The 27,672-nt window shown below is 43.2% G+C and overlaps 1 protein-coding gene across 1 annotated transcript in view; it reads left to right on the plus strand.

Moving 5' to 3' along the window:
- SLIT3 (slit guidance ligand 3) overlaps nt 1-27,672 on the plus strand; it is a 464,100-nt gene that overhangs the window by 242,849 nt on the left and 193,579 nt on the right. Inside the window, exons 5-6 of the mRNA XM_065734486.1 lie at nt 1,789-1,860; nt 25,241-25,312. Of these exons, the coding sequence (XP_065590558.1) occupies nt 1,789-1,860; nt 25,241-25,312 (144 nt within the window). The remainder of the gene's footprint in view (nt 1-1,788; nt 1,861-25,240; nt 25,313-27,672) is intronic.

Consider the following 27,672-nt stretch of genomic DNA (forward strand, 5'->3'; position numbering starts at 1 on the left):
TACCATTGGCTCAAGCTCTGCCAAAGTGATTCCCTGCCCTCAAATTCATCTTTAGCATAGGACTGCCTTCCTACAGGTCTGAAATGCACTTTGCTCCCCACTCCTCTGCTTGCAGGTTGCCTGATCGTTTGTCTGGGTAGAAGATCTGTCTTTAAAGAACTAATATTTTGTTGCTGGCAAAAGAAAGGAGAGGTGAAGGAAGGGTCATGGTGTGGATCAGTGTTAAACAAATTGTGAAGGTCACAAAGAATTTTAATCTGGTTTGAAAAACAGACTTGTATCCAGCAGCACCTTTTTGTTTGTGATAGTCTGAATGAACAATTGTGGCTACTTTGAGAATTTGGTGTAGACTGCATGACTGGTATAAATTGAATTAGTCTCATGACAAGGACATAGTCCCCTTTTTCTCTCTCTGCCTGACGGAAAACAGAAGAAAGCCCTGCATGACACGTCTTGACCTGCAGTGTCAGTGTGGGCTTTTGTGACAGGCAGTGATTTCTGGCCTTTCATTTGATAAATGCAATTTGGTGGAGCCTGGAAAGGAGGCTCGCTGCAGCACAAGACGTGCTTACAGACAAGTATCTGGTGGACAGTATGGGTGACTGCCATTCTGTCCTAACAGCCACCAGAAAGCCAGACTTTCTTTCCAAAAATAGGGTAGAGCCTTGGATTTGGATAACAAAGTGACACAATCACACCAAATGACAGATCCTGTAACATGCTGTCCTGTGGTATCACTGTTCTTTGTCCTTTCCTCCAGCCATCCTTTGGCCCTCCATTTCTGCCTTGGCTTAAAATTCCATTTTTCTCTCCTCCTCTCCTGCCTTCCTTTTGCCTCCCTACACCTAATGCTTCCCCTCACTTCTTCCCCTGAACTGAAGCAATTCTTCTCTCCTACCCCAGGCTGATGGTGCACCAGCAAACACTGAGTGCTCCTTATCCTTAGGATGACAGCATCCCAACTTCCTGATTTCATGTCTCTTTCCTACCCATTCCCAGTGCCAGCTCTCCTTCCTCCATTGTGGCTGATAGAGGTTTGCACAGTTGGAAAACTGTGGTTGAAATATTAACAGTGTGTCAAAGGGAAAAGCAACTGCATGCAGCTTATGTAACAGCACTGGAACTGCAGCGCTCCTCACTCCACCTGTCCTCACAATGCGGATGTAATGATTTAAACTGTAATGATTTAAATTGTAATGATTTAAACTGGAGGATTTCGTAGCATTTGAAGTACTACGACATCATTTGGAATTGCTGTTTTTTAAAACAAGCTCAAAAATTCTGTTATTCCCACTGACACACAGTGCAGTGTGTTTTGTTGGTGTTGTTTTTTTTATTATTGTGTTGTATCAACGTTTTTCTTGCCATAAACTTACAAAACAATTGAAGGTAATGGTTGTCTCATTTTTCATGAATATTAATTTAAAATCAGAGGCTACAATCTGAGCACAGTTGAGCCAGTGTTCTATTTAGGCTACAAGGCTGCAGTTTTGAGGTATGACATTCAGCCTTAGAAACTCTGCGACTGAATCACAGGGTTGTGCATATCATGCACATCCGAGTGCTTTCTGAACATCCGCTCAGTTTATCTCAAACTCTGGTAATTCTGGTTGGAGAGTCATTTCAGCTCATGCCACAGACCTCTAAGAAGACAAAGGGAAGTGGTGTGGTGTCACAGACCCAGAAAAGTCTCCTTTTCCAAGCATGCTTTGTTCCCTCATGTCATGTAGATTTGAGAAATACATTCCCTTTGTTAACAAAATGTCCTTTTTTTTTTCCTTTATTCAGGGACCTCAGTGAAAACCAGATAAAAGGAATCCCTAGAAAGGCCTTTCGAGGAATCATTGATGTGAAGAACTTGTAAGTAACAACTTCATTACTATTTGTGGTGCAGAATGTTTTCCCTGTTACCTCCAGCTGTTGCTGTTTGTTTGAGCACACCGTGGTCAGCCCTGTGCTGCACAGAGAGCCCTCCTGTGCTCCTGCACACTGCTTTGCCCCACACTTAGTGTACAAAACACCTGGGGAAGTTCTGAGTAAAGAAAAAAGTATAGTTAAAACGTTTCCTTCTCCCTGCAGCGTTCTGCTGCAAAACCTGGTGAAATCGTGAAGAAAAATCTTCTTCAAACCTTGAATCTTCTTCAAACCTTGAAGAAGATAGGAAAAGATGACAGAATTTGGGGGTGACATTGAATTATTTCTTAGCTGATAATTTCTGTACCACCACTCTGTTAGGAAGCAAATATGGAACATGTGGCACACAGACACAGGAGCTGAGCACAAATTTCCAGAGATGAAAAGGCATATGAGAAGTTAGCTGTTCATCCTGTGACAGTCAGTGTTGAAAATGAAAAGAATTTTTAAAAGCAGTTAAAGGATGAACTTTACTGTTGGTGCTAACGAATCTTGTCTGTCTTAGCTTGGCATTTGTCATTTTCTAAAGCGTAGTTTTATAAATGTACAGACAAAGACCTTCAGTTGTATGTCTCCAGGTTACTTATGCGTTACGTACCGGAAATGCATTTGTGTGCACACCTGCACACACACACAAACACATCATTAGAGTCAACGCAAGATGAAAAAGGAAATAACAGGTAACATGTTGGCAGAAAACCAGGATTTCCTGAGCCATTTCAGAGCCATCAGTATTACCGGTGTTACCTCACTCACAGCCCAGCTGAAGTCTGAGCCCCCACCACATTAAATACAGTAAGCACAGGGTAAATAGTGTGAGGGTTTTTTTTTTCATTAACAAAGTATAAAAACCTGCTGGAGATGTAAAAGGAAACACTTCTGTGAACAGTCTTGCAAGACACTTGTGCTTTCTCTTCATTTGTTTGCCCAATTAACCTCTTAAATGCCCACGTGAATTTTTTTTCTGTAGGCAGCGCAGAAACCATTGAGGGCATCGGGTGTGAATCAGAGCATCACATCTGCATCCGAGGGCAAAGTGCAGCTCTGGCACTTAGTCTGGAAATAACTGTTATTGCATCATGGGGATAGTGCACAGGATAGGCACGGGAGCGATGCTGTGGGACATTCCTGCTCTCTAAGCTTTGTCCAAAGTTCCTATAGATATGCTGGGATAAGGAGAGTGTGAGGATTTCTACATGTCATGTAACTAACACGCAGTTGTTTCTGCAGGCGTTTGGCGTGCCAGGCTTGTGATTGTTCAGTGTTTGTTGCTTGTCTGTTCAGCAGGGAGTTTAGCTATCCAAGCACTGTGGCTTTTTTTCCTGAACTTCATGAAGAAAAATCATATTATAACTAGTACACTAAATTCATCTAAGCCTGGGCTTTAGCATTCCACTTCAATGGGTGAGCATCAGAGGACCTACGTGAATGGATCTGGTTTTTAAGGCACAGAAAAAAGAGGAAATAAAACGCTGGAGAATATAGTCTGTACTAGAAGTGCTGAGTCACGGCCTGGACCGCTGACTGAGCACCTGGGGAAAAGCCCCGGGCAGCCCTGGGAGCACAGCTGAAGGCAATTCACTGGTGGGACCAGAAGGGCTGGAGCCAGGCTGCACCCCTCTTAGACCTTATTTAAGGGCTGACTGCCTCTCAGGAAGGATCTGTTGTTGGAGATCTCTCTTTTAGAAGTTACTTTTTTTGCAAACCTGGGTCCTCAGAGATGGGTGAGCATTCCTTTCCTTCTTTTTGTAGCATCTCCTTGGTTGCTCTGGTCCCTTTGCTATTACATAGTCAATGAGGGGAAGAAGTACATGGATTTTAGATTTGAAGCTTGGCACTTCTGTCACATTAGCATGAACTTTACTTACTCTGTGTAATCTAGATGAAGAATAGATAGTGTTTTGTTTCAGAAAATCTAGCTTTCCCAGCCATAACTCACTGTTAGTTCTCTAACTTCATTTAAAATAGCAAAGTTCACATTCAGAGTTGATTTACTTCTCTCTGGTGAGATGTCAGAAAAATCACAGGTGTTCTTTGATTTATGTACCCAACCTCAGCACAGAGGGAATCAGGGTCTCACCCTTCCGTGAGCTGATATCAAGGGATGGCTGGCTGCAGTACTTAGAGGCACTCCATAAATGTCAGGATCTAAAGCTTCAATAAAAACTGTGATTGTCGAGTTAGGCAGTGTCTGTTATTTTACTGTACAAGACACGCAGTCAGACTTGTTTTCTTGTAGTCAACTTTGCATCTTTCAGGAATACAGACGTTATCATGGTTGGGAGCTGCCTCTGGCAGTCATCTTGTTCAACCGCCAGTTCAGCAGAGCCCAGTGCTCTAATGAATGGATCTACTCATGTGAGCCCCAGTCCCTTTTGTTTCAATACACAGCAGGAGAAGCAGACTTCTCCATAGCTTCACTAAGATTTACACTCACTTTTTCTTGTCAATTAATGTATTAATTCTATGCCAGGGATGGTTCACTAGATGATTGCAGCTTCCTGCTGTATGCCAGTGGCCTATGAGTAGCTGAGGAAAGCATGACAAAGTCTTGGGACACCTCACTCCTGAAACACATTAACATTTCTGCAGTGGTGACTGTGATGCAAGCTGAACCAAGTTAGTATTTAAAGCTGCAAGCAGAAAGGTTCAACATGACTGTTCCTGTTCTCCCTCTGGCTACTGAAATGCTCTGTTTGGAGCTGCTGAAATGACCGTACCCATGAGCATGACTACTTGAGCACCTGGTGGGAGTGAGCAGGCTTTTGCCACTCTGCTGCTCCAGCACCTGCACCAGGAGCCTCCAGGAACCTCTCTGACACAGGTGCTCTGATGTGATAGCAGCAGGCTTGGCTGTTTCTATGGTTATCGCTTTTTGGATTTATTGCTCCATCTCAGAGCTCATTCAGCCTTTGAAGCACATTTTTGAGGGATCTTAGAACACGTGACTCTGCTTCCTATGTCTTCCACACTGCCCAGTCAATCTTTAAAACTCATGTAGGAAAAGATTGACTCTGGATTCTCTGTTTTTATGGCTTTACGTTTAATGTGAACTCAAGTTCTTCTAGTTCCTTTACAAATAAAGTGCCAACATTACAGAGAAACAATGCCTCTGTAGATACCATGATAGGAATGCAATCCCAATTAAAACTTTTTTACAGCAGTTTGGAAAGATTCCATTTGCAGCCAGTTGTACAAAAGTTGTCACAGGAGGCTGAGGCAGGCAGGGCATGAATAGATATAGGCTCTGAAGTACATAGTGAGGGAGGCTTGCTGTGAATTAGGGTGAGTGCTGTTTGCAAGCCCAGTGAGAGCTGCCCTGTATCAGCATGGCCATTGTGACAGGCAGCACTAATGGTAGGTGTTTCCACCTGGAGCATACTGGTGTAACGTAACTGACTAAACAAATGCCAACTAAATGCTCCTGCATGTGCTGGAGAATGGAAGTGAGATGGAGATGGCCCTCTAGCAGCAGGACTGGCTTGGTACAATATGGTTTGGCCATAAAAAATAAAATAAAATCTAAGATGATAGGAAATAAAAAAATAAATGTTGGAGAAAGCAGTGTTTCAGGGTATTTTTCACCATGCATTTCATTTTAAATGGTAAAAGCTCTTCATCTCATTCTCTTAGCACAGCAGAGAGCTCAGGAAAATGGTCTTACTAAGATCTGTGGTTTTTCATGTCACAGAGGACAATGTTTTACATGAGGCAAAGCAGCACCTGGTGATGTTTCAAAACTCCCAAAAGGGGCGCGTTAAGTTGTGTGAATTATTTGCATGTGAAATGTTTTCTGCTGTTTGACTGTGAAATGCTGAGGAGGAATCTGCACACAGCAAAAATAAGTTTGCAAGTCTTTTTCTTATTAAAATACAGAAGTGATCATGTGGCTTTTAGCAAGTCTCAGGAACACACCATGTCCATTACAAGCAGTGCATTTATATGAGAATTTGGAGAAAAGTGACACTTGGAAAGTATTGTAGAATAGATGCATAAATTGTACTCTCTGCTCCGATAAAGGGCTGAAGGAGTGAGGGCAGGAGAGGGCCAGGGTGCAGAGCACGTCTGTGTTCAATTTCTGTTAGCTATTACCTGAGAGCAGGAAATGTTTCTCGCAGGAACCTAGCCCTGAGTAAGCACACTTATTTCTAGAATTAAAGCATGTGGGTCTGGGTCTTGTTGAGCTTTGGGCTAATGCAGCACTGTCAGCTGCAGCCTTCCTTCACAGAAATGTACTAAGCCGCAGCCTGGGTTTCTGCTTGTGTCATACCTTGGCATCCAGATGGACGCTCCTCTGTGAGGCATTCCCAGAATAGAAATGTGTGGAGGAGGCTCAGACAGAGGTCCCCAGCAGCAGTGCCCTCTCTGCCAGGTGTTGCCTGTACCTGCAGGATGGTGTGCTCACACTTCTCCCAGCTCTGTGCTCTTGTTGGGCTACGAGCTATGTGGAGCAAAGCACTGTAGGATTGTGGTTCTTGGATGACACTGGGGCTTGGTACTGCCCAATTAGAAGTGTGGGGGGCAGATTCAGGAGATCCTAGCAAGTCACTGCCCTTTTGCTATCTTCTGGTGGAGGTTTGTTCCTCTGTTTGCAGCATTGCAGTAGGGAAAATCAATAGATAACTGTCTGAGTCTGAAACAGCAGCAGACCAACTGCGTGTTTCCCTGAGCCTTTGCTCCTGTGCTACCATTTCCAATCCTGCATTTTCCAGGCTGAAGTCAAAGCTGCTTCTGTAAACAGAGTGCAGTGGGGCATCCTGGACAGATAGAGTGCACTTACTTGCAGTCAGTGGCTGTGTCTTTGCAGCCCCTATTCTCCACATCAGGGAGCTGCTGCAGGGCAGGGTAGGAACTGGCCTGTGTCTGTACAAGGTGCAGGGCTCAAACTGCTGTGCAAGATGTCCTTCTGCAAGCAAGCCCCTCTACATTGCTGAAAGGAAAGCCCATGTACATTGTTAGGAAGGATGCCTGCAGCAGAGTGCAGGGGGAGCTGGGACTGCCCTCACCCAGACTGGATTATGCACTTATTTGAGTAAGAGCTGCTGTCATTTCTTGTTCTTGATTCAATAGAAACTGAGGCTGTGCATACCCAGCTTCTGTCTTTTTCCTCTTACAGGCTTTTACTAGAAGACAGAATTTTGTAGCAGTAGGATGCAGAAAACCATAAGCTGACAGGTTTATCTATCGTGTTAATATGGGCTCATTGCATGTGTCTACGTATTTCACAGCTGCGCATTGGATAATAGTTCCTGTTTCAGTGCTGCTTTCCTTCTACCCTGGGGTCACTTGAGAAATTGTGTGTGATCTGCTTTGTAGCCCTAAAGGTTCCATTTGAGGACAAAATTCAGCATTTAGCATTTTTAAATATGCAGGTGTATGTCAGCACATGCAGCATTGACCATCTTTGTAAGACCATTGGTTTTCCAAATTCTTACACTACTTGTGCAACATAAATATTAGAGCCGTGTAAGTACTGTAAAATACTTCTGTGACTATTGCTGAATGGCTTTTCTTGGAAGATGCTCTCACTTTTTCTGCATACACCTGCTATTACCATTGATCCTTGTGACTTTTCCAGAAATTAAACATCTACATTGCACATTCAGGTTTTGGAAAAAGCTGAATTTGCTCTTTACTTTGAGAGGCATTTTGCATTCACCTGCACAAACCAAAGATGTTTCACTGCAGCCCAGCACTGAAGAACATATTTCTCATATTCACTAGTCAGTTATAGAAGAGAAATAATTAAATATATCTGTCAAATTCATTAAAATAATGAATAAGCCCAAGGATATGATGATTGATGTGTGTAGCCATTTCCCTAGCAGAAAGAAATTGATGGTGAATTATTTGCTGTATGTAAATACAGAGTATATCTCATTGAAATGTTATGCTAGAAGCTCAACCTGCTGTAGACCAGGCTCCCAGAGGAAGCCGTTGTCCTGAGCCATCCTAAATTCCTGGCTCTGCTTTCAAGACCTTTGTGCACAGTTTGTGTTTTACTGTTGCTGTTCGCAGTAATGCAAAATTAAAGGAGGGAGAAAAAAGTTGGTAAGATTTCCTGCTTATTTGGCGTAAAGTCTGCTGAAGTCTGGGCTTAACCTCAAGTCAAAGCAGCGAATGGCAGCCGGAGAACCCACTGTTGATGTTGGGTTGCTTATGTATCACTGACTGGCTGAGCAGTAGGCATCTGTTACCTGATGATGTGCCTGAAAGGGGGCACAGTATATTTTTTAAAATCAATAGATAAAAAAATTTAAACAAGATATAGAATTGTCTTTTGTAACAAATTTCAGATTGCTTTGATCTCAGTGGGTATTTTTAAGCACTTTCAGAGCTGGCGAAACAGTTCAGAGGTATTGAAACACCCTCAGCAGTACTTGTCAGAGACAGACCCCTTGCCCTCTGTAGAGGGTGAAAAGATCATATTGCCTCAACCATAATAATTCGTAAACTATTTTCCTCCTCCTTGTTTGTAAATTCACACTGTGCTCAATGTATTCCAACAATGTCTTCCTCTCTATCTCCTCTAATTGGTATTCATTGTGATAGTGACTGTAATGAATTCAGGTGGTATCGCTGTGGCCATCGCCTTCGCTTTCCTAGAAGTTCCATTGTGATGCAATATTATTATAACATTAAAATAACATGTTACCAACTTCCCACTTTCTATGGAGAAACATCACCAACAGCGTAAGTTAATTTTATGAATAGATTGGTTTGAGCTTTTGCCATCTGTTCTACCCCTTATAATGAATGCAAAATGCATATATTTCACAATTACCTCGTTTAAAAGATATGATTGATTGAAATGCACATGCATGTTTCCTCCACAACGCAGACTGCACTTAAGGTGAGATATGCAAAGCCAACCCAGCAGAGACTCTGAGTTGGGATGTTTGTCTCTGCACATCTCTGCTTGGTCCTGTGCACAGGCCAGGCTGCCTCCCTCGTGTCCTGAGAGCTGTACCTGCCTGTTCAGGGTCTGACCCTGGCTGCTAGTGCACTTTTGCTTGGGGAACCACTGCTTGCTGGTACTGCCCAAGGGCAGCTTGGCACGTAGGGCTTTCCTCCCTTCCAGTTTATTCTGTTCTGAATCACTAACCTGAATCTACCTACCCTGATCTTTCTAAATAACTTTTCTTGTCCTACATTATGTTAAATTTGGAGACCAAAAAAAAAAAAAAATCAAGAAAATCTGAATGCTGTGTGGCCTGGCAGGCAGGAGATGGAGGGAAGAATTACATTGCTGTGTCAGTCCCCAGAAGAAGCTGCTGTGCTGCCTGCCCTGTCCCATTTACATCAGCAGCATCAAAGCTGCTTCTGAAGAGTACCTTCTGAATAGCTGTGCTCTCTAACAGATTATTGTGATGGCCAAGCAGTATTATTTTTTCCAAGTGTCGTTACAACCTTGGTGCATTTGCTTGCCTCTCTTTTCACATCGTAAAGAGTCATCATTCTTCAGAATTACTTCCTGGGGAGAAGTTTAGTGGGATTTTTGCACTGTCCGCTGGTATGAAGAGGTGCTGGTTCAGCAGCAGTATTGTACCTAGTGAGTTATTTCACTTGTGGTAGACCATTTCTGTGAAGGCTCTGCAGCACTGTTTGGTCAGCTCTCCGCATGTTGAGCTGCAGGACACTCCTGTGGGCAGGGCTGCCCGGACGGATGCAATTTGAGATGGTCCCAAGTGCACAAAGGTGCAAGAGCAGAAATGTCTGCAGAGCAATAAGCTGCAAACTGCAACACGCCTGATCAACACTGGAAAACTCCAGAACCATTTCATGAAGTATTTAAACGTATGTTGCATTTGGTAGTGTGATTACACCAAGCTTGCATTTTTTAAAACACATTTTGGTTTATGTAATCCCCTTTCCCATGTCTCTAGCTAATAAATAAAACACCAGGTGGACGCGCCAGCACAGAATGATCTGAAATCTGTTGAATGCACTAAACTACCATTTGTACCTCACTTGAGATTGATTTCACAGATCTGAAAACGCACCAGTGATGTTTTTTAAATGAAAACACCTGCATTAAATGGGGTGGCTGTCGGCTCTGTGCTGCAATTGCATTTCAGGTGTCTTTGTTCTGAGGATGCCCATAGCTGTGGGCTCGAGCAGCCCCGAGGGATCTGTCAGCAACAACTCCTGAAAGCCAAAGCATCGCTCCCAAGAAACAGATTTCCTCACTCTAAAGGTTGCTTTCCCTTTAGTGAAATGCCAGATAAATAAAAGCTGAAATACCTACTAAGTGTGCTCTACCGATAAAATAGAAGTACGTAAGCTAACGGTACATAATAGCGTAGGAAATGGCATTTAATTGATGGCATTTAACATGATGATATTTAATATTTGTCAAAACATGAATATTTTGATGGCACTCAGAGCTGAGCACCTCCAATAAGGCTGTATGTCATTTTGATTCACTCAACTTTTGTGTGCAGTGCGTTCACTGTAACAGGCATTGATTTTAGGCAAACCGTAGATTGTTAAATGTTCTTTATCAGCTTAAGGCAAGCATAAATAACCATTTCATTTTTATTTTTGGGAAACATTATTTTAAACAAAATCTGAAGGCTGTGCCTTTCCTTGTTCATATGGTAAAATCCTAATGCTGCTGACAAGACAGATACATGTACCACACAGAGCTAAGAGGCGCAGGATCCACTTCAGATTCTGTTCTGACCATTGTGATGGTCTGTATTTCACGCACTGCTCTGCCTTGTCCTGCAGCTGTTGGTCTCACAGTGCTGCGTGTGGCTCAGCAGCAGCAGGGCTCCATGTGAGGGAGGGTGTGGGTGAGGAGCTCGGGCTCAGCCCTGAGTTGGGGTGAGGTCTGTGATCAGGGGCTGGGGGCAGCCACTAAAAGCCACTGTGGCTGTGGGTGCTCCCAGGGATTACTTGCACACTTCGCTGAGCTCCGCGTGCTGCTTTCAGGGCTTGTTGTTCTTTCTCCTAATAAAGCGTAGATGAATTTTTGACACAGCACCCATTCTGCAGCACTGCTTTCTGATGGAGAGTAATGGGTAGCAGACTTGGCCCCTTTTTGTTTTAGTACTCTTACAGAAGTCTCTTTGACAGAAATCAACTCCAGAAAATGCCACGATTTAAAAGCGGGCTATGTGGTATTTTTACCGTCCTTTTGATATAAAACTTGATTAAAATGGGATGTGACATCAATTGAAAAAGGATGAAAATCAAATTTTCTTTATTTTGTACTTTTTTAGGCTAACCTATGCCTACAGTTTATCTTTGGGTAATTTATGCTGTCTTTGTGCCATTCCTTAATTCTGAATACATTTGTTGAAAATTTCCTGTAGCGTTCATCGATGATTGTCAAAGGAGCTTTTATTCTGAAAAAAGAAATAAAGCACTGGTTTTAATTATAATCCTAAATAGCTTCATAACCACTGTGAACTCTGAATTTACATCATTTTTATGATAGCCACACCACTCCAGGTTTATTGATTTTGTCATCTGCTTCATTACATTTAATGCAAACCTTTTGTGTTGAATTATTCTGGTGCAGCGCTGGGCACCGGGGTCGGCGCGTGTCGTCTCTAAGCCGAAGCAGCACAGCAGCAGCACTGCAGGGCAGCACCCATGAATAACTGGGGGCTCTAAATACCATCCACCACCAGAATAAAGTTTGCATTCTCCTTTTGACCCTTCCAGTCAGATGAAGGTGAAGCCAACAGTTGAGTCTTCACCCAGCCTGAGTTTTGGTGCAGAGAGGGCAGGGCTGCTGCTGCGGGAGCCCTCCTGTGCAGGACATGGAGTGCCAGGCTGCTGCTTGCAGTCAGGCTGGGAGTGGCAGTGCTTTGGTTTTCAGACAGAAATGCTGCAGGTGCCCCCACTCTAAAGCTGTTGTACCATTTCATCAGGATTAAGTTTTGACTTTTCATCTTGTAAATAGGCAGAAGTACTCACAGATTTATTGTGCCTTTCAGGATGAATAAAACTCCCTTAATTCTTAAAACTCCTGCATCACTTTTCTGGATAATGCAAACGTTATTTTAAATTCATTTTTTCAAATTAAAAAATAATAATTTAAAAAAAGTGTTGAAAACCTTGTGCAAACCAGTCGATGAATGCTTGTTTTCCGCAGGAGGTGATGACTTCAGTTCAGAAATTAATTCCAGTGATTGATCAGGGAACTAGATGTCTTGCCCTGTTTCTCCTTGACCACAGAATGAGATGGATGCTCCTTCTGCACTAGCATGGCCGCTGCCTGGCTGCTGTCACAGCTTCCCCTGCTGTACCCCTCTGTGCATGCAGGCTGGCTGCAAACAACAGCAGTGCCTGTGCAATTTCTTGCCACATGGAAAGCACAGAAGGGAATGCTTATGCTTCTTGTTTAGTCTGGTACGCGGCTTCACCATTCACCGTGGTGCACTTGGGTGGATCCATGAGATAAAGGGGCCTTAGGAAAACAAAGCCATCTGCAATTCACTCCAGTCTGAGACTGTTGTGCCTTGAAAGGAAAACGTTTTTGGAGGAAAACAAAACTTCAACTGTATTGGCATAATTTCATTTTACAGACTTTTTTTTTTTTTCCTGAATGAACATATGTTTGCCATGTTCATACAATAAGTGATGTTATGCAGTTGTATGCAGCTGAGATTGTGTAAATCACATTGAATCATAGAATCATTTGAGCTCCAAGAGACCTTTAAAGGTCATCTAGTCCAACTCCCTGCAATGGACAGGGATGATTACACTGGATCAGGTTACTCACACGCATATTATGGAGATCCACTGGAGGATTCTTCTTTTATTTAATTAAAAAAATTTTGTGCTTGGGATTTGCAGTGTTTTCAACATGGCCAATGTAAAATAAGGATCTAGCTCTGAATGAAGCATAGAAGGAATCCTCAGACACTCAAATACTTGTTTGGAGGTTAACAGGAGTAATGTGATGTTGATTGTCTAGGTTTAAGTCTGATATTAGCCTTAATGAAATTCCTCTGAGGTAGGTAACAATAAAAATTATTCTGTTTAAGATCAGATGGAAGAAAGTAGGCTAGCAGTACTGGAAAGGGCCCTGAGATGATGGTCCCATTTGCACAGCTGATTTTTGCTACAGAATATCATTTTCCTCTACTATTTTTTCCTAACAAAGCCTGTGGGATCTAATTTTGCTTTTGCTTACCCTTTGCTAGTTCCATAAATGTCAAAGGAACAAATGAGAGAATTCTATCTTCATGTGGAAGTAAACTCCACTCCAGTTCTTTGTATTGTTTGGAGTTATTTTTCCAACTCGTTTCCAGCAGTGGAACAGTAACTCTGTGGTAATGAACACGTACTGCTTGTTCGTTGGTTTCACACCTAGAGTTCTCCTTCCTTTCTTTTGTTTTACCAGAGGAAGTGAGGATTTCTTAATCCTCCTTTGGAAGGAACATGAGACGCTCAGCAATGATCAGGATTATTCCACTGTATAATTCCATCTCAATATCCTGTCAGTCAAAAGTTGCTTATGAGGCAGCCACAATGCAGTTATACGAGAATATAAAATGATTCTTTTCCCAGTGAAAAGAAGTCATAAATTAAGTCCCATTTAAGCAGATAACTTAACGTGCTCCCACAGAGCTGTGACGTGGTGCACGAGGGCTGTGCACAGAAAGGGTTCACACTCAGTCCCTCGAGCATTGCTGCAGTGTTCCCAAACCCAGACTGCTTCTCAGGGCAGCTAACCTTGCCATTTTCTGTGCACATTTAAAACAGTTTCTTGTGATGTGCAGTGGGAAAAGGATCCTTCAGCTGTGAGCAGCAGTATTAGAAAGAAATTGAATTCTTCGGCAGCCCCATGCACAAGTCTTACCCTTGCACCTGTTTTCCTTTGCCTTTTGCTTATATATTTCAGCTCAGCTCCTGTGCAGCATCATCTGTGTTCCATCCTGCCTTTAAAGCCAGGCTTGACTGGACGGTGACTGCTGCAAAGAGGCTACACGGATTGCCTCTGTTGGTTCCCTGAAACCCAGGGCTTGCAGTTGGCTGAGCAGTTTCACTGGGGTTTTGGTGGTGGGCTATGTGTGGGGTGGGGGTGCTTCTCGCCTTTAGCTCTCAGCATTGCACTGCTGGGAGCTGTGACTTCCCACTACTTGTGCAGCAGCTGCTGGGTGTCACTAGGGGTTAATGTAGGGGCATGCAGCTGGCTGTCGCAAGTGGGTGCGCAGCACTCAAGAGTGACTGAGAAGGATGGGAGAGGTGCACTGGAGCCAGAGTTGTGCAGGTACCCTCTTTACCTACTTATAGATGTGTTGTTTTGATTGCAAGGGAGAAAGCTTGGGCTTCTCTGCCTGTTTTATTTAAGTGCTTTCACATTTCAAAGTGAACTAGATGTTCGAGATTTGTTTAAGGGGTCAGTTAAGGCAATGAGTATGCTTGTTTCATCCCAAACTGCTGCCTGATCTTAAGAGTGAAAGCTGTCTTGCACAATACTTCCTTCTTGTTGCTGCAGTCCTGGCAGGGGAAGGAGCTGTCTGCTGTGAACAGATTTATGGATTACTATCAGAAGAAAAAAATTAAAAAGGAACAAAAAAATCCAACAAACCATGCCACTCAGCACAAAAGTTTCAAAGTTTGAACGGATTAAGTTTACTTTTAGGTCTCTGCTAATGGCTTCAGTTTTGTTGGCTTTGTAGAATCATTATTCAGAAGCTACCAAGAAAATGCGAACGAACAGCTTAGACATGCAGCCATTTATTTTTAAGAAATCACAATGTCTAACATGACCTGGAGGTTGATGGGGTTACTTTTTAAAATGAAATATTTTTCTTTAAAAGCAGCACACCACTAAGATTGTTCAGACAAAAATGCTGAAGTCTTTAACTTCTAGGGAAATTTATACGTAAGCTGTAAAAATGAGTTTGAGATGCTGACTATATTTCTAATAATATGCCATTGCCTTTTAAAATTTGAATGAGGAGTGGCCATTTCATGTTGCTGATTTTACCAGTTTTGATTGGAATAATTCTTTCTCGTTTCTGCTGCTTTCATAGTCAACTGCTGACTTTAAAGTTACCTTACCAGAACCCTCTGCAAGATGGAATGAAGCCCTCTGGAGGAGATCTATCATCCTGTTTTGGCAGTGTTGTCTTGCAGACTCTTAGTGTCCCTTTGTACAGGATTTCTAGCTGTGAAGTTACATACCCAGGGTTAAGCTATTCCTTGTCCAGCAGTTCATTCCTCCTAGCTAACGGTGATCCAGAGGGAAAGCTAGAAGCAAGGCTTTGTTACCTGCCTACATTTATGTTCTGAGTTTGCATTATGATATCAGGTACCAGAAGGGTTTTTGAGGATGCTTTTACTTTCACGCACTGCACATGAGTAAAATGGTGATGCTGTTAGACATGTTTTACCTATATATTTATCAGTTTGGTATGCAACAATGGTAACACCATCAGTAATTATCCACTGCAATAAGTGACATTCAGCGTTTCTGACACAAACTCACCCTGTTCTCTCCTTGGGGATTGTGTTTTACATGACCTGAGGCTGGGGAAGCATATTTTAATTTAGAAATGATGTAGGTAAGTGGAAATGGAAGCGGTGCACTCAGTTCCTGAAATGTTATAAAACCTCATTGTGCCGCTGACAGCTGTGCGTCTGCAGGGAGAATGAATAAATGTATTAAAGAATCAGGCACTCCAATACTACAGCGATCACATAAGTGCCAAAAATAGATGAATACCATTTGCTTTAGTGAATTAAATAAATAGTCCTATGGTTTCATGTAGGAGGAAAGAAACCCTCCCTGGTGAATATGTGGAAGACTTGTCACATATGCTCTGTGCTCTGCTCCTGCAGGATGTATAGAGTGCCACACTGCTTTGGTAAAGCATTGTTCAGAAAGTTAAAGATATGCTAACGAAAACTGAACGTAGTGCTCCAAACATATTGGATGCTTATGGTTTGTATGGATGTTCAAACGGGAACATTTATTCCAAAACACTGGTAAACATAAATCTGCAGGATGGATTGCTGTCCTTACCCTGGGTGATACACATTTCTCAGATGACATAAATTTGGCTGGCTTGGAAACAATAAAACAAAATGGTTTTTTGTGTCAACTGTGATACTGTTTGCTGTGCATTGCCATAGCACTTTTCTGAGTATTTCAAAATTGATGTATTACTAGGTCCCAAGATGAGTAAAAGCGACATTATTTTTGGGTCCCATTTAATATATCAGGTCATTTATTTGCTTTCCTTTCTTAATGTCTTTTCTGGGTTTCCTTTTGATTGACTTTGCTTTAAAATTCTTTCTTTCTGTCTAGAAACCGGTCGCTTTTCTTAACTTCTATTGTTCTGTATATTTATTAACCATTTTGAGCTTTTGTTTGCTGTGCTGGTAGGAAAGCGTTTCACCAGTGTTCCAGATGTGGTGGTTTCAGGCAGAGTGCTGGGTAGCAGAGGAGGACACAACTCACCAAGGCAGAGTTTGACACTTTCTTTACATGTGTTGTGAGATGGTTAAAACAGCCTGAATCAGTGCTGGAAAAAGGGGGATAGATTGCTATGTCATTGCCCAATGAACGTTTCATTTTGTGAGTGTACTGCTGATAATGAGCCAGGTGGGACTGGTCAGGCTCTGAATGCAGACAGAAACTAGGTTTTCTCCCCTGTGGACCTCGGCATGAAGCAAATAGGACAAGGCAATATGCATATCTGAAACAAGAGCTGCTGAGTTTGGAGCACAGAGTCCAGCAGTTACAGCTGAGTATGAACAGTGTTACAGTCCAGAGCAGCCTCCAGTCAAATGCTCTCCATCCTGTTGTTGCTCATAGCTTACCCCCTTCTCCACAGAAACAGTTTCTTAATGTTTTGATGTCTGTGTGATGAAAGAGTTTCCTGCACTCCTCTGCTAGCTCATGGGTAAGGAGGAACACAGCCCCTCCATGTCCTGGAGCCTCTCCCACAGTCACTGCTTTCTGGAGATGGAACATCTCTGGCTCAGGAGTGCTAACTTCTTTGTGTTGTTGTGTTTGCAGACAATACTCACTTTCTAACAACAGCAAAGAAGCAAGTTTAGTGCTTGCTTGCACCTTTATCAGCATTCCCAGGGTAACAGGCCTGTAACCATATGAATTTCAGTGAATTTCACTGAGCATTCATTGCCTTGAGTAGTGAGAATGAAGTTGATGTAAATGCCTTAAAAGCTCAGAAGCTTCAGGATAAATTCGAATGTGTTTCCTACCCTTTCTGCCATCTCATCTAAACTTGCCCATATGCTTATTTGGTATTGATTACAAGTCAACCACAGGTCTGACTTGTAAAGAACAGCACTAAGAACTGACAATTAGGAAGGAATACAATTAAAGCCAGAGGATCAGGAAGTTGTGTGCAGTGAAGCAACAGCTAGAAAACAAATCTCAAATGTTTTTATAGTACTCATTGCTGGTACTCATTGTTTTATACCAGTAAGAAAGCAACAGACCTAAGAGCAGAGTTGCATATGTACATGGGTCTTCCTCCTCTTTTCCAGCAGGCCTAGGAATCACAGAGTAGGGTGTAATTAAAGTGAGGAGTCAGAATGTGGAGCTCCCTCTGGACCTCAGCCATTTAGGAGCACTTGCAAGTAAAAACCCAAATCTCTGACTTTGCTAATTCCCAGACAGGCAGGCAGCGAACAAAAGAAAGCTGCAGCTAAGCCAAGTGGCTCTATGTCTCAATGTATTCAAAATCTCTTACTTTTCATTGGTTATTTTTAGTATCCTACAACAGAATTTGCTAGAATAATTCTCATGCCTCAAATAGAGTTGCTGTTGCCTGATTAGTGTGAGGGAATACTGTGTGATGGAACTATAAAAAGGGTAAAAACAAACAAAAAGCATGGAAGCAGAGTGTCCCCATCCCTTCTCATCTGAAGTGCCACATCCCAGAATCAAAGCCCACATGAAGATGAAATGTCCTGCCTTTTGTAGCCCCATAGGAAGCTTGGGAGCCTGTGTTGTGCAGGATCAGGACTGGAAGTCCCCACCTGAGTGATTTAAAACCGATGCAGCTTCTTGAAATATGGTGTTCATAAAATGTGATCAAGTGTCTGTGGGGTTAGTTGTTATTCTGCCACTACTTTCATGTTGGAAAACTGAGTGCAATCGTGACAAAATAAATCCATAAATAACAAAACACTCAAAACTCAAGATGGGGCACCAAGATGCTCACATTTGTTCTCCCCTCTCTAGCATCAGCTGGCTATTTTTTGTCTTTGAAGGCGTTGTGATCAACCAGCATCTCTTACCAAAACATTATATAACAACTTACAGTTGGTCAGCGTGTTACACTGAGATTGTACAGTTCATAAATGTGAGGTGCTCCTGGTTTGGATATTCATCCACTAGGTCTTTCTATTCATTTCCTGTTTAATAGTAAGCTGTCAAATCACAAGAATCTCTCCCTCTTTGCTTGAATTTTCCAGCTATGGAACAAGATCGACACCGTTGTGTCTTTACTCACATTTTACTGTTTTGACATTATTTATTCCTGATTTTTTTCTGAATATCTGGAAGATATCTCAAGTTATTGTGTGACTGCAGGTGATAGAATTAATCTAATGTAATATGTGATATTAAAGGGGACAGATATCTGGAGATCAAATGTCAAGATTCCTTTTTGCTCTGTCATTTTCCTAACTGCGTATAATAGGTGCTTCAGTGTCTGGGTCTTGAGTGAGTTTACCTTCTTCTAATTGCTAAGGTCTATTGCATTTGCTCTCTGCCATAGCTGCTATCTCATCATGTAATTTTCATGTTTGCTAAAAACGTCTAAGCCTCTTAAAGGCACGAGAGCCCTAGTTTTCCTCTCAAAACTGCATTTAGTAAATTATTAATAACAAGGATGTATAAACAAGCAGACAGCAGATTCGACATGGTTTCCACAAAGCACCTTGTTATAACACCTTGCTTTGCTGCATCCTGCTTATGTGGGCACCTTTTCCTGCGCCCTGGTGGGACGGAGCCAGGCATGCAGCTGGGAGCCCTCACTGCATCCCTGTGTCCAGCACATCCCTGTGCCTGTGGGGCTGGAGCCTTCCTTGCTGCTCTGCTCTCCAGAAGTACTGCAGTCCATGGCCTGCTGGAGAAATAGCCCCAGAGAACTTTGTGTGTCTGACAGACGATAGAACATTAAGGGTTGAAGCATCCCATTTTCAAAAGTTTTTGTTTTATTGCTGTATGGAACATGTGTAGAGTCTCACAAAGAAAATCAAAGGCAATTCAAGATGCGTGCTGCGGTATCAATGTGCTGTAATGGCAGCCTGTGGAGGCTTGTTTGTGCTCCTGCAAAACAAGCAGACTTACGCACAACTAGCTCCATGTAAACATGTAGACACACATGGGCCTGTTCCCATGTGTAATCCCTGTCTCAGCAGGGCCGTCAGCGTGTTGCCCCCTTCCAGGAGGATGTGGGTGGCCTGCATCTTCCCTGGGCACACGGATGGAGGAGGGGCCCATGGTTCTGTGCCAGTGGCAGCCCCAGGGCAGCTGAGGGGACTCCTGGCCATCCTGTGGGCTAGCCAGGGACCCTGCTCTGGCCGTGGCAGTCAGGGGGTGCTGACCTCCTCACCTCCTCTGCCCCAGACTCTTGCATTACTAATTTCTACTAATTATTGAAATGAAATTTCTCTAGGGTTTTTTTCTCCATTAAGTGCTTTAATTCCAGATTTTCCACAGTTTCATAATAGCATTCAAATGATGTGATTTCCTTTTAATATTCCTAATGCGATTCCCTGTACAGTTTGCTATTAGTAAGGTGAATGGTTGGTAACATTCTGGAGTTACAGCTTTTCTTTGTGTGCGGTACTCCATACTTGTCAACTGAAAGCAAGAATAAAAAAAGATGTAAGTAACTGCAGACCTTCTGACAATGTAAAGCCTACTGTAGTAAATAACTTTTATATTCTCTAACACCCATTTTATCTTCCTCGTTTCTTCCCCTTCTCCCCTTTGGGGCTGTGGCAGAGCAGAACAACAGATGGTTATCAGTCAGGAGTAACTAGGGAAACACAGAACCTGCCCCAATTGCTATGGAGACAGCCATTTGTGCGCTGGGTATGCACCATTTGTTACTTCAGCAACCTGAGGGAGGGCTGTTCTACATTAAAAAAAATGTTGTAAGGCCCCCGATACTGAAAGGAAGCCTTGGTTTGTGTGCACTTATCCTGGTGGGAAGAGGCAGGACGCTACCTGTTTGTCACCTTGGTTTGCATTAAGCTATTATGATGTCCGTTTTTTGGCAGCAACATTTTGAACTGTGAGTTGATATAATAAAAGTGCTCTTACTTGTACTTTTGCACAGCCTGCAGAGTAAATATTTACAAGCATTTCTTACCTCCATCAGCCATTCCTCCCTCCTCGAGCAGCCCCACAACAGAGGTGTGGGAGGGCTGGTGCCCGGAGCCGTGCCTGTGCCCGGCCGTGCCATGCAGATGGGTTTCTGTGCAGTGCTTCTGTTGACACAACCACAGCACTGCAGTTCCATCCGCTGAGTCCTGTGCCACCAATTTACTCCACTTGAGAATTGCTTTAACGTTGAATTTAATGTTGCAATTCTGTTAATTTTCTAACGAGTAAGCTTTATAAAATAATTCTAGTAATGCTTCAATAAAGACTACAAATTATATATGAAAAATGCACTAAAAGTGGCTTTAAAAAAACTTTATGCCAATTTAATTCAAATTCAGTATTAGCTCAGAGTAGCATCTGGTACCATTTGTAGTGCTTCATTATCAGCTGAAGGATGAGCCCTTTAGTTCGGTGTGTGAGAAGTTTAACGTTCCAGTGTATCAGGCCACTTGTTTCAATTCTTGGCATTCTCAGGTATTCATGTGAGGGGTGCTTTGGAGACCAGGCAGTAAGTGTTGCAGAGCACCCTTCTAATTCTTACTGTTTATTGAATGCTATCAGTGCTGGGGCACAACTTTTACAGTGATTGCACAGAGCAGTTCTTATTAGAAAAGAAATGGAAAAAATTGGGAGGAAATGTCTGAACTGTGGCTCCATTGGAGCAAAAATTCTAAATCTTCCTATTTAAAGGATCGTTTCAATTGGCAAAAGTATCAGCATTGTAAAATCCTATTCCTCCCAAATGTTATTTGAAATGTAACTCTTCAGGATGACAGATAACATTCAAATCTAACCGGCTAAGCCAGAGTGTTACACAGGGAAACTGCATTTTAACAGTTCGAGCAGTGTTTTGCCTAAACCATCTTGTGAAGGAAATCTTTTGGGATGCAGTGTTACTTTTCATTTCATGGAGAGGTGATGTCTCATTTTCCAGCTTTAAAACTTCTTTTTTTGTGTGTTTTAAAAATATAAATTTTAAGGCTAGATAATGATTTATGGCATGTACTTTGGTCATGTCGTTATCACAATTTTTAACAGAACCAGAGATAAGCTTTGGAGTCATGGTGCTGGATACATACACATTATCATTGTATCTCTACCAGATGAAAGGAGCCTTTTTTCTTTAGACCATCTTACACATTCTAGCATTATTTGCAAGCATTTGTGTTACAGGTCATGTGAACCCCACATGCCCTCTCAATATTTTCCTTCCTCCTGCAGGTGCTCTGCTCTCCGGGTTTCCAGGGTTGCTCTCTGTAGCTGTTGCATTGGCTGCTGGCCACTTGCCCGCCATGGAGATCTCATGTCCCCGCAGCCCTGTTGGGCTGGGCTGGAGATCCAAGCTGGGTGTGTGTGCTGGCCTGCCAGGAGCCCAGCACGGCTTTGTGCCTCATTTGTGAGGGGTTCAGCACTGGCACCCAAACACATGCTTTCACCTGAAGAAATGTTAGAGATCCATCTAACTCAGCAAGAACTTGGAAGTGTGAAGTTTGGCCATGCTTTCTTGTTCATCCCCTGCCTTGTAACTCTAACAGTGTGCCAGCCACGCTGTCTGGCTGTCTCACACAGCTCCGCCTTTGTGTCTTCCTTCATTGCGCACATGCTTTTAACACCTTTTAGTCATGAGAACATGTGTTTCCTATAGAGGCAGTTGAATGACTTGGCAGATATAGATAAGCCAGAGATGAGTGCTGGGTTCCTGCAAAAGGCAGGAGGGAGCAGAGATAGAAAACTTAACCTTGTCCAGTGAAAAACAGTGACTAAAATCTGTTCTAGTTTCATCTGACTTCTCTTTGTGGCCATTGCATTACACCATTGCATACATGACAAATACCAAGAGAAAATTATTCTAGAAAGAGTAAAGGCTCTGACAAATGGAAGTAATGTTTAAATCTGAATAAATGTTTCTGCTGGCTGAGGCCATTTTTTAAATGTCTTTGAGACCAGAGCAGCTGACGCAGTCTGTGTAATATGGTGCTTGGGAGGGGTGAGTGCCCATGGAGAGGGCAGTGACGAGGAAACGGAGTGGTGTTCATGTTCCTCAAGGAAATGCATGTCCAGCTGCTCTTGAATGCTGAATTTTATGTTTTTCTGAAGTTGAGTTTCTACATTCTGTGCATATGATTAGTTCTTCTCAATGGATGTTGAGCACTCTGCTCTGGACATTGAAGAGCACAGCCAACACACCTTGATTGTGCGGTCTGGCTGCTGGCCCATGTTATGTGCATTTTATTTTGCCTTCACAAATATATATGGATACACTGAACACACATCTTTGGCTTTCTGTAGGGCTGTAGGTGAGGTTTTTCCCAAACTCTGAACTAACATGTTGTCTTGGTTGGAAGTCATTGTTCAGACTCTCAACTCTCAGATCTCTGTTCAACCGCTCATAGGGCTGCTACATACATGCAAAGAAACTGAACTTCCACTTCTACACACAGAGAAATAAATTAGGAGGTAACGGGTCTTAAACACAGTCATGCTTAATTTCAAGATAACTAATAGCTCCATTACTTCTGGGAAGAAATTGTCATGCTCAGAATTAAGCACAGAACTGCAGTGTTTGGTTGTCGTGTGTATCAGGAGTCAGGAGCCCTGCAGTTCTCAGGGCGCATTACACATGTGGGTGCCACCCAGATGCGGATTTAGTTTATGGAGCACAAAGAAGCAAGCTGTATTGGGTGTCAAGTGACATCTATAATGACAATTTTCCCAATTTACTGAGCATCTTGCTAAGTTCATGTCTTCTGCTGTGTCTAGAGGTTTCCCTTACAGTGGTCCTGTGGATTATTTACATAGGCTGAGCTTCATTGTTAGCAATAGCTGGGCCTATAGAAATATGATTAAGGTTGTCATTGTGCTTTTTCAACCAAAATCAGTCAATGAGAGGAGCCTGTTTTTAGGAAAGCAATGCACTGCATATGAAGCTTTTTAGAAGGTCTTGTGAGCGGCATGCTGGGTTTATTTGCTTGTTTTAGTGTATCTGGCAGAAAAATCAATATTGTAGTGTAACTCAAATAAAAATAGGCAATATATAATACTTCTTGGAGAAGGAAAGAGAGAGGTGGTTCTCAGATTGCTCCTGCTTTCTCTTTATCTTGCTAGGATGTGTCAGCTTTATGCTTAATAAAGTATGCTTAATAAAGCCAACTGAAGTGTAAAGTACTTAGTCATGCAACTGCAGTTATATTTAACTCATCCTAAGTTTATTCCTTCTGAAATCCACCATTCTTTCCATCTGAGCAAAAGAATACTAACGACCCACTCAATTAAAGAGCAATCTCATGAGAAGCCACTCGGCAGCCACTTCGTCGTCTCAGCAGTCGGATGTACATAGCTATTGGCATCTTTGCAGGGTGGTGGGAGAGGCAGAGAGAACATAAATAAATAACTATGTATATAGTTGCATAAACATGCATTTAAAATATGCATGAGCTGTCATGGTACAGAATCCCTTCTGGATGATTTTACATCCCAGTCTATGTTGGTATAGGAGATACTGCTGGAAGTTTGGCCAAATTCAGCGAGTTCTCCAAAGTTACGAGAGCAATGAGAAGCCTTAGCTGCCTTTATGCTTGCTTTTCAGTAGACGTAGTCTGTGTGATACTTCATTCACTTAAATCATACAAATCCTGATGTTCACTGAGACCAGACCAAGGGCAGCTTGCCTATGTCTCCAGACACACACAGCAGGGACAGTCAGGGTTAGTGGAGCAACTGAGTCTGTACGAAGGCACATAACCACTGTATTTACCACTGCCACTGTATTTACCGTTGCTAATTCTGAACTTGGTTTGCCCTGTGCTTGTTTGATACAAGATACTGGTTTGGTTTTTGTTTTGTAGTTACAGTATCATGCTCTGTCTGTTTTCCTGGCGTGTAAAGAGAACGTTGTGACAACCACTTATTTAATCCAAAGGTGCAGCAAACAGTTAGAGGAAGCTAGCAAAGCCTCACAGATATATCGCACACAGGCGTAATGTACTTGCTACCTGCGTGGATTTGTGTATTATTTTCTAACAGTAACTCAACACTTGACACACATTGGGACAAGTGGTCCCTACTCCTCCTAGCACTGCTGTATGGTACAGAGCTGGGAGCTTGCTCTAGTTTTTATCTGAGGTGTGGGCACTGTACTTCTTTAGGTGTATTTATTTAGGTGTAACAGTCAAGAGATCAGATGTCTGAAAATGTAACTGCTAAATTTTAAATTACCACTTGCAATTGTAATTTTCCAACATGAGAGGCAGATATACCTGTTCCGCTGCGTCCACATATATTGTAATGCATATGCAAGGCAGGCAAACAAATGGGAGAGCCCTACACCCCAGATATTAAGTGACACATTTGGCAGCAGCGCGGTGCCGTGAGTGTCCGTGTGCGGGTGCTCCGTGTCGCGGCCGCGCTCCCTGATGCAGTTAGGCAGGCTTTGCATCCGCTCAGAGATCTTTCAATAGAATGGGCTACCAGATGGGACCAGTAACAATGCGCAGAGGCATCGAACCACCACAGACATTTGGTGCTTAGAATAATAAAAAGACTATAAAATTAGATTAGTTGAGTCTAATTTGGAACTGGTGTATTCCCTGTTCGCTCTCACAGCTCTCGGGCAGATAAAGCCGGGAGATTTAGTACTGTCAGGACAGAGGACTCCAACTTCCAGTAAAAGAAGAAAAGGCATTGTGGGAGGTCACGGAGGGCAGCCCGGTGACCTCCAATGATTTACAGGCCTTTAGCTTAATGAAATTGTTTCACTGACATGACGGTAAAAGCTCATAATGGATTGGATGCCCTAATGTAATGAAATTACTCCCTTCTGCCTTAAAAAAAAAAAAAGGCGCAATTAATATTTACTGAGACCTGCCAGGCTCCGGCGCAGCGTGCGGCGCTGGCACAGCCACAGAGCCCCGCACCGCCTCGGGGACACCCGGCCCCGCTCCGGGCGGTTCTGCCCTCCCTCACCCTCTCCCTTCCTCTCCGCAGGCAGCTGGACAACAACCAGATCAGCTGCATCGAGGATGGAGCTTTCCGCGCCCTGCGCGACCTGGAGATCCTGTGAGTCGGGGCTGTGCGGGGTGCCGGGGGGGGCCCTCGGTGCTGCAGTGCTGGGGGAGCGGGCCGGGGGGGCCGCGGCGCAGGGAGCGCTACCGCCGGGAGCACCGCATCGGGCGGCGCCGCAACGGGTGCACGGAGCGCTCCGCAGCCGCCCCGGGGGACGCGGGGACGGGGACGGGTTCGCGGGGAGCGGCGTCTGACGGCGGACCCGGACCAAAAGCTGCTGGAAGGGGTCGGTGTGCGGCGGGGAGGAGAGCGGGGGGTTTGGCTGGGCGGCTCGGTGCTGGCGTTGGCTTCTGAGGAGGACCGTGCTCCGAGGGCTGAAATACCGGCACGTTGGGCTCCTGGCTGCCGCAAACTTTACATGTTGACTGCTGAAGCTGCAAACAGAAAAGGAAAAAAAAAAAACAAACAACATGGTTTGACAGTGAAATCCACCTCTGTCAGAGAAAAAGCATGAGATTTATAGCGCGGTTGTCATGTGAAACCCAGCGTTACCAGAGCTCGGTATCGAGGAGGTAACTTGCTTGTTGCTAACAGGTACTTGTTCACATAGAGACCTGTTCTGCAATACAATTTGACCAGAGGAACGGATACAAGGCTTTTCTGAAAGTTAATGCTGCAAAGCTGAAAGTGTTAATGCCAGAGAGCGCCCAGTCCTGATCCAGAAGGGATGGGAGCTGGGGCAGGGGGATGGGAGCACTCCTCAGGTCAGACCCTTCCATCAGAGTGGTGTGGTGCTGCTCCAGAGCCCAATGCCCTGTGCTAAATGTTGTGGGGAAGGCAGCTCAGGCTGCTGCCAGCATTACCCTTACGTGGTACGAGACAGCAGTGGGGGGTGAAGGTGTGTGCCTCTCACAGACCGGGCACCTACAGGCACTAGGGCCGGCACAGTGCCTGTGTCTGTTCTGTACCGGCACTGTGCAATGCACCAAAGGTCTTCTGAATGCATGAGTGATAATAAGGGGAATTCAGTGCCATGGGCCACCATGGACAGCGGCTCAAAGGATGGTTTCTGCTGCCAGTGCCAGCAGAATTGTGTTCAGTAGCTGTCGTAATGGGGAGCCGTGTCCATGCCGGTCTGCCATAATAACCTCAGTACCACTGGTCCCGTTCTTACAGTCTGGGGCATGGATATTGATCAAAGACTGTGTGCTGCTCATACCAAGCTAACCAGAGGACCTGAGGAGTTCCTCATCTGCAAACTCACATTATTAAGTATTGCTCAAATTATTTATTAACAGCCCTTAGTATGGAAAAGCACTGAGTTAAAAGCAGGGAAAAAAGTTTTACTTGCCAACATCGTAGAATGGAAAGAAGAAAAAAGAACAGTTCATTTATTTGTTTGTTCGTTTGCTTTGATGGACTGCTTTTCCCTATCCACAAAGGGTGAATCAGTCCTCCACTGACACCAACCTGTGCTATAACTCTACTACAACAGGCTGAGCAGTACTTTGAACCTGTATTTGTGCTATACCAAGTTCTGAAATAGTTGCTGGGACTGCATTCTTTCTCCCTGGGATGTCAAGTTAGTTTATTTATCCCTCTGTTTGCAATTGGTTACTTCTATACCATATATTTGTGGGTGGGAGAAGAAGAGGATTTTTTCTACTGTATAAAATACATCATCATCAGTTCTTGAATGCATTTTTAATTTTCAGCACGCACATACTGCTACAGGAAAAATCAATCTCATTCTAAATAAGATGAGAAAACAGATTGATAGTATCTAGTTATTTTTCTCAGTCACAAAATATGAGTAGAATACTTCAAACTTAATTTGAAGTGTTCTTGTTTTTTTCCCAAGGCATTTAAATGTCTAGCAAAAGACATTTGCCTAATGCACTAGAGGATATCACATCTTCAGTTGTAAAACAGACATAAATGCTAAAAAATTAGAGCAATTTGAGCCATCAAAGAATATCATCAAGCGAAACCAAAAGACATCAAGATAACATTTCAGAGAAGAGCTTTCCACTGTATTTTATGGAGAAATATTTTAACTCATAATGCAATATGTAGAAAATATTTAAGCATTCTGGCCAAAAAGAAAGAAAAGGTATGTGTTTGAGCAGTTTGCAAGGGCACACAATTATTTACTTCTTTATCTTCCTGAAATCATTTGACCTTTTTGATATCAAACACATTTCTGCATCTTTTCTCTGCATTCCTGCCAGTCTGCAGAATTCTTCAGTTCCGTAGATTACTTGGGGAAGAGCTAAAATGCTTGGTGTTACCCAGAAAATAAATTAACGCCTCCCTTAGAAGCACTTCAGTTTCCGGAGCAGAAGATTAAACTTCTCATGCAGCTTGAATTCCTCAGAAAACACGAGTGTAATGATCTTGGTGATTTGGTAAAT

This window comes from Cyrtonyx montezumae, unplaced genomic scaffold (genome assembly GCF_038088225.1).
Source record: "Cyrtonyx montezumae isolate F1298 unplaced genomic scaffold, pur_monq_1.0 scaffold_18, whole genome shotgun sequence".
In the NCBI taxonomy this organism is placed as follows: Eukaryota; Metazoa; Chordata; class Aves; order Galliformes; family Odontophoridae; genus Cyrtonyx; species Cyrtonyx montezumae.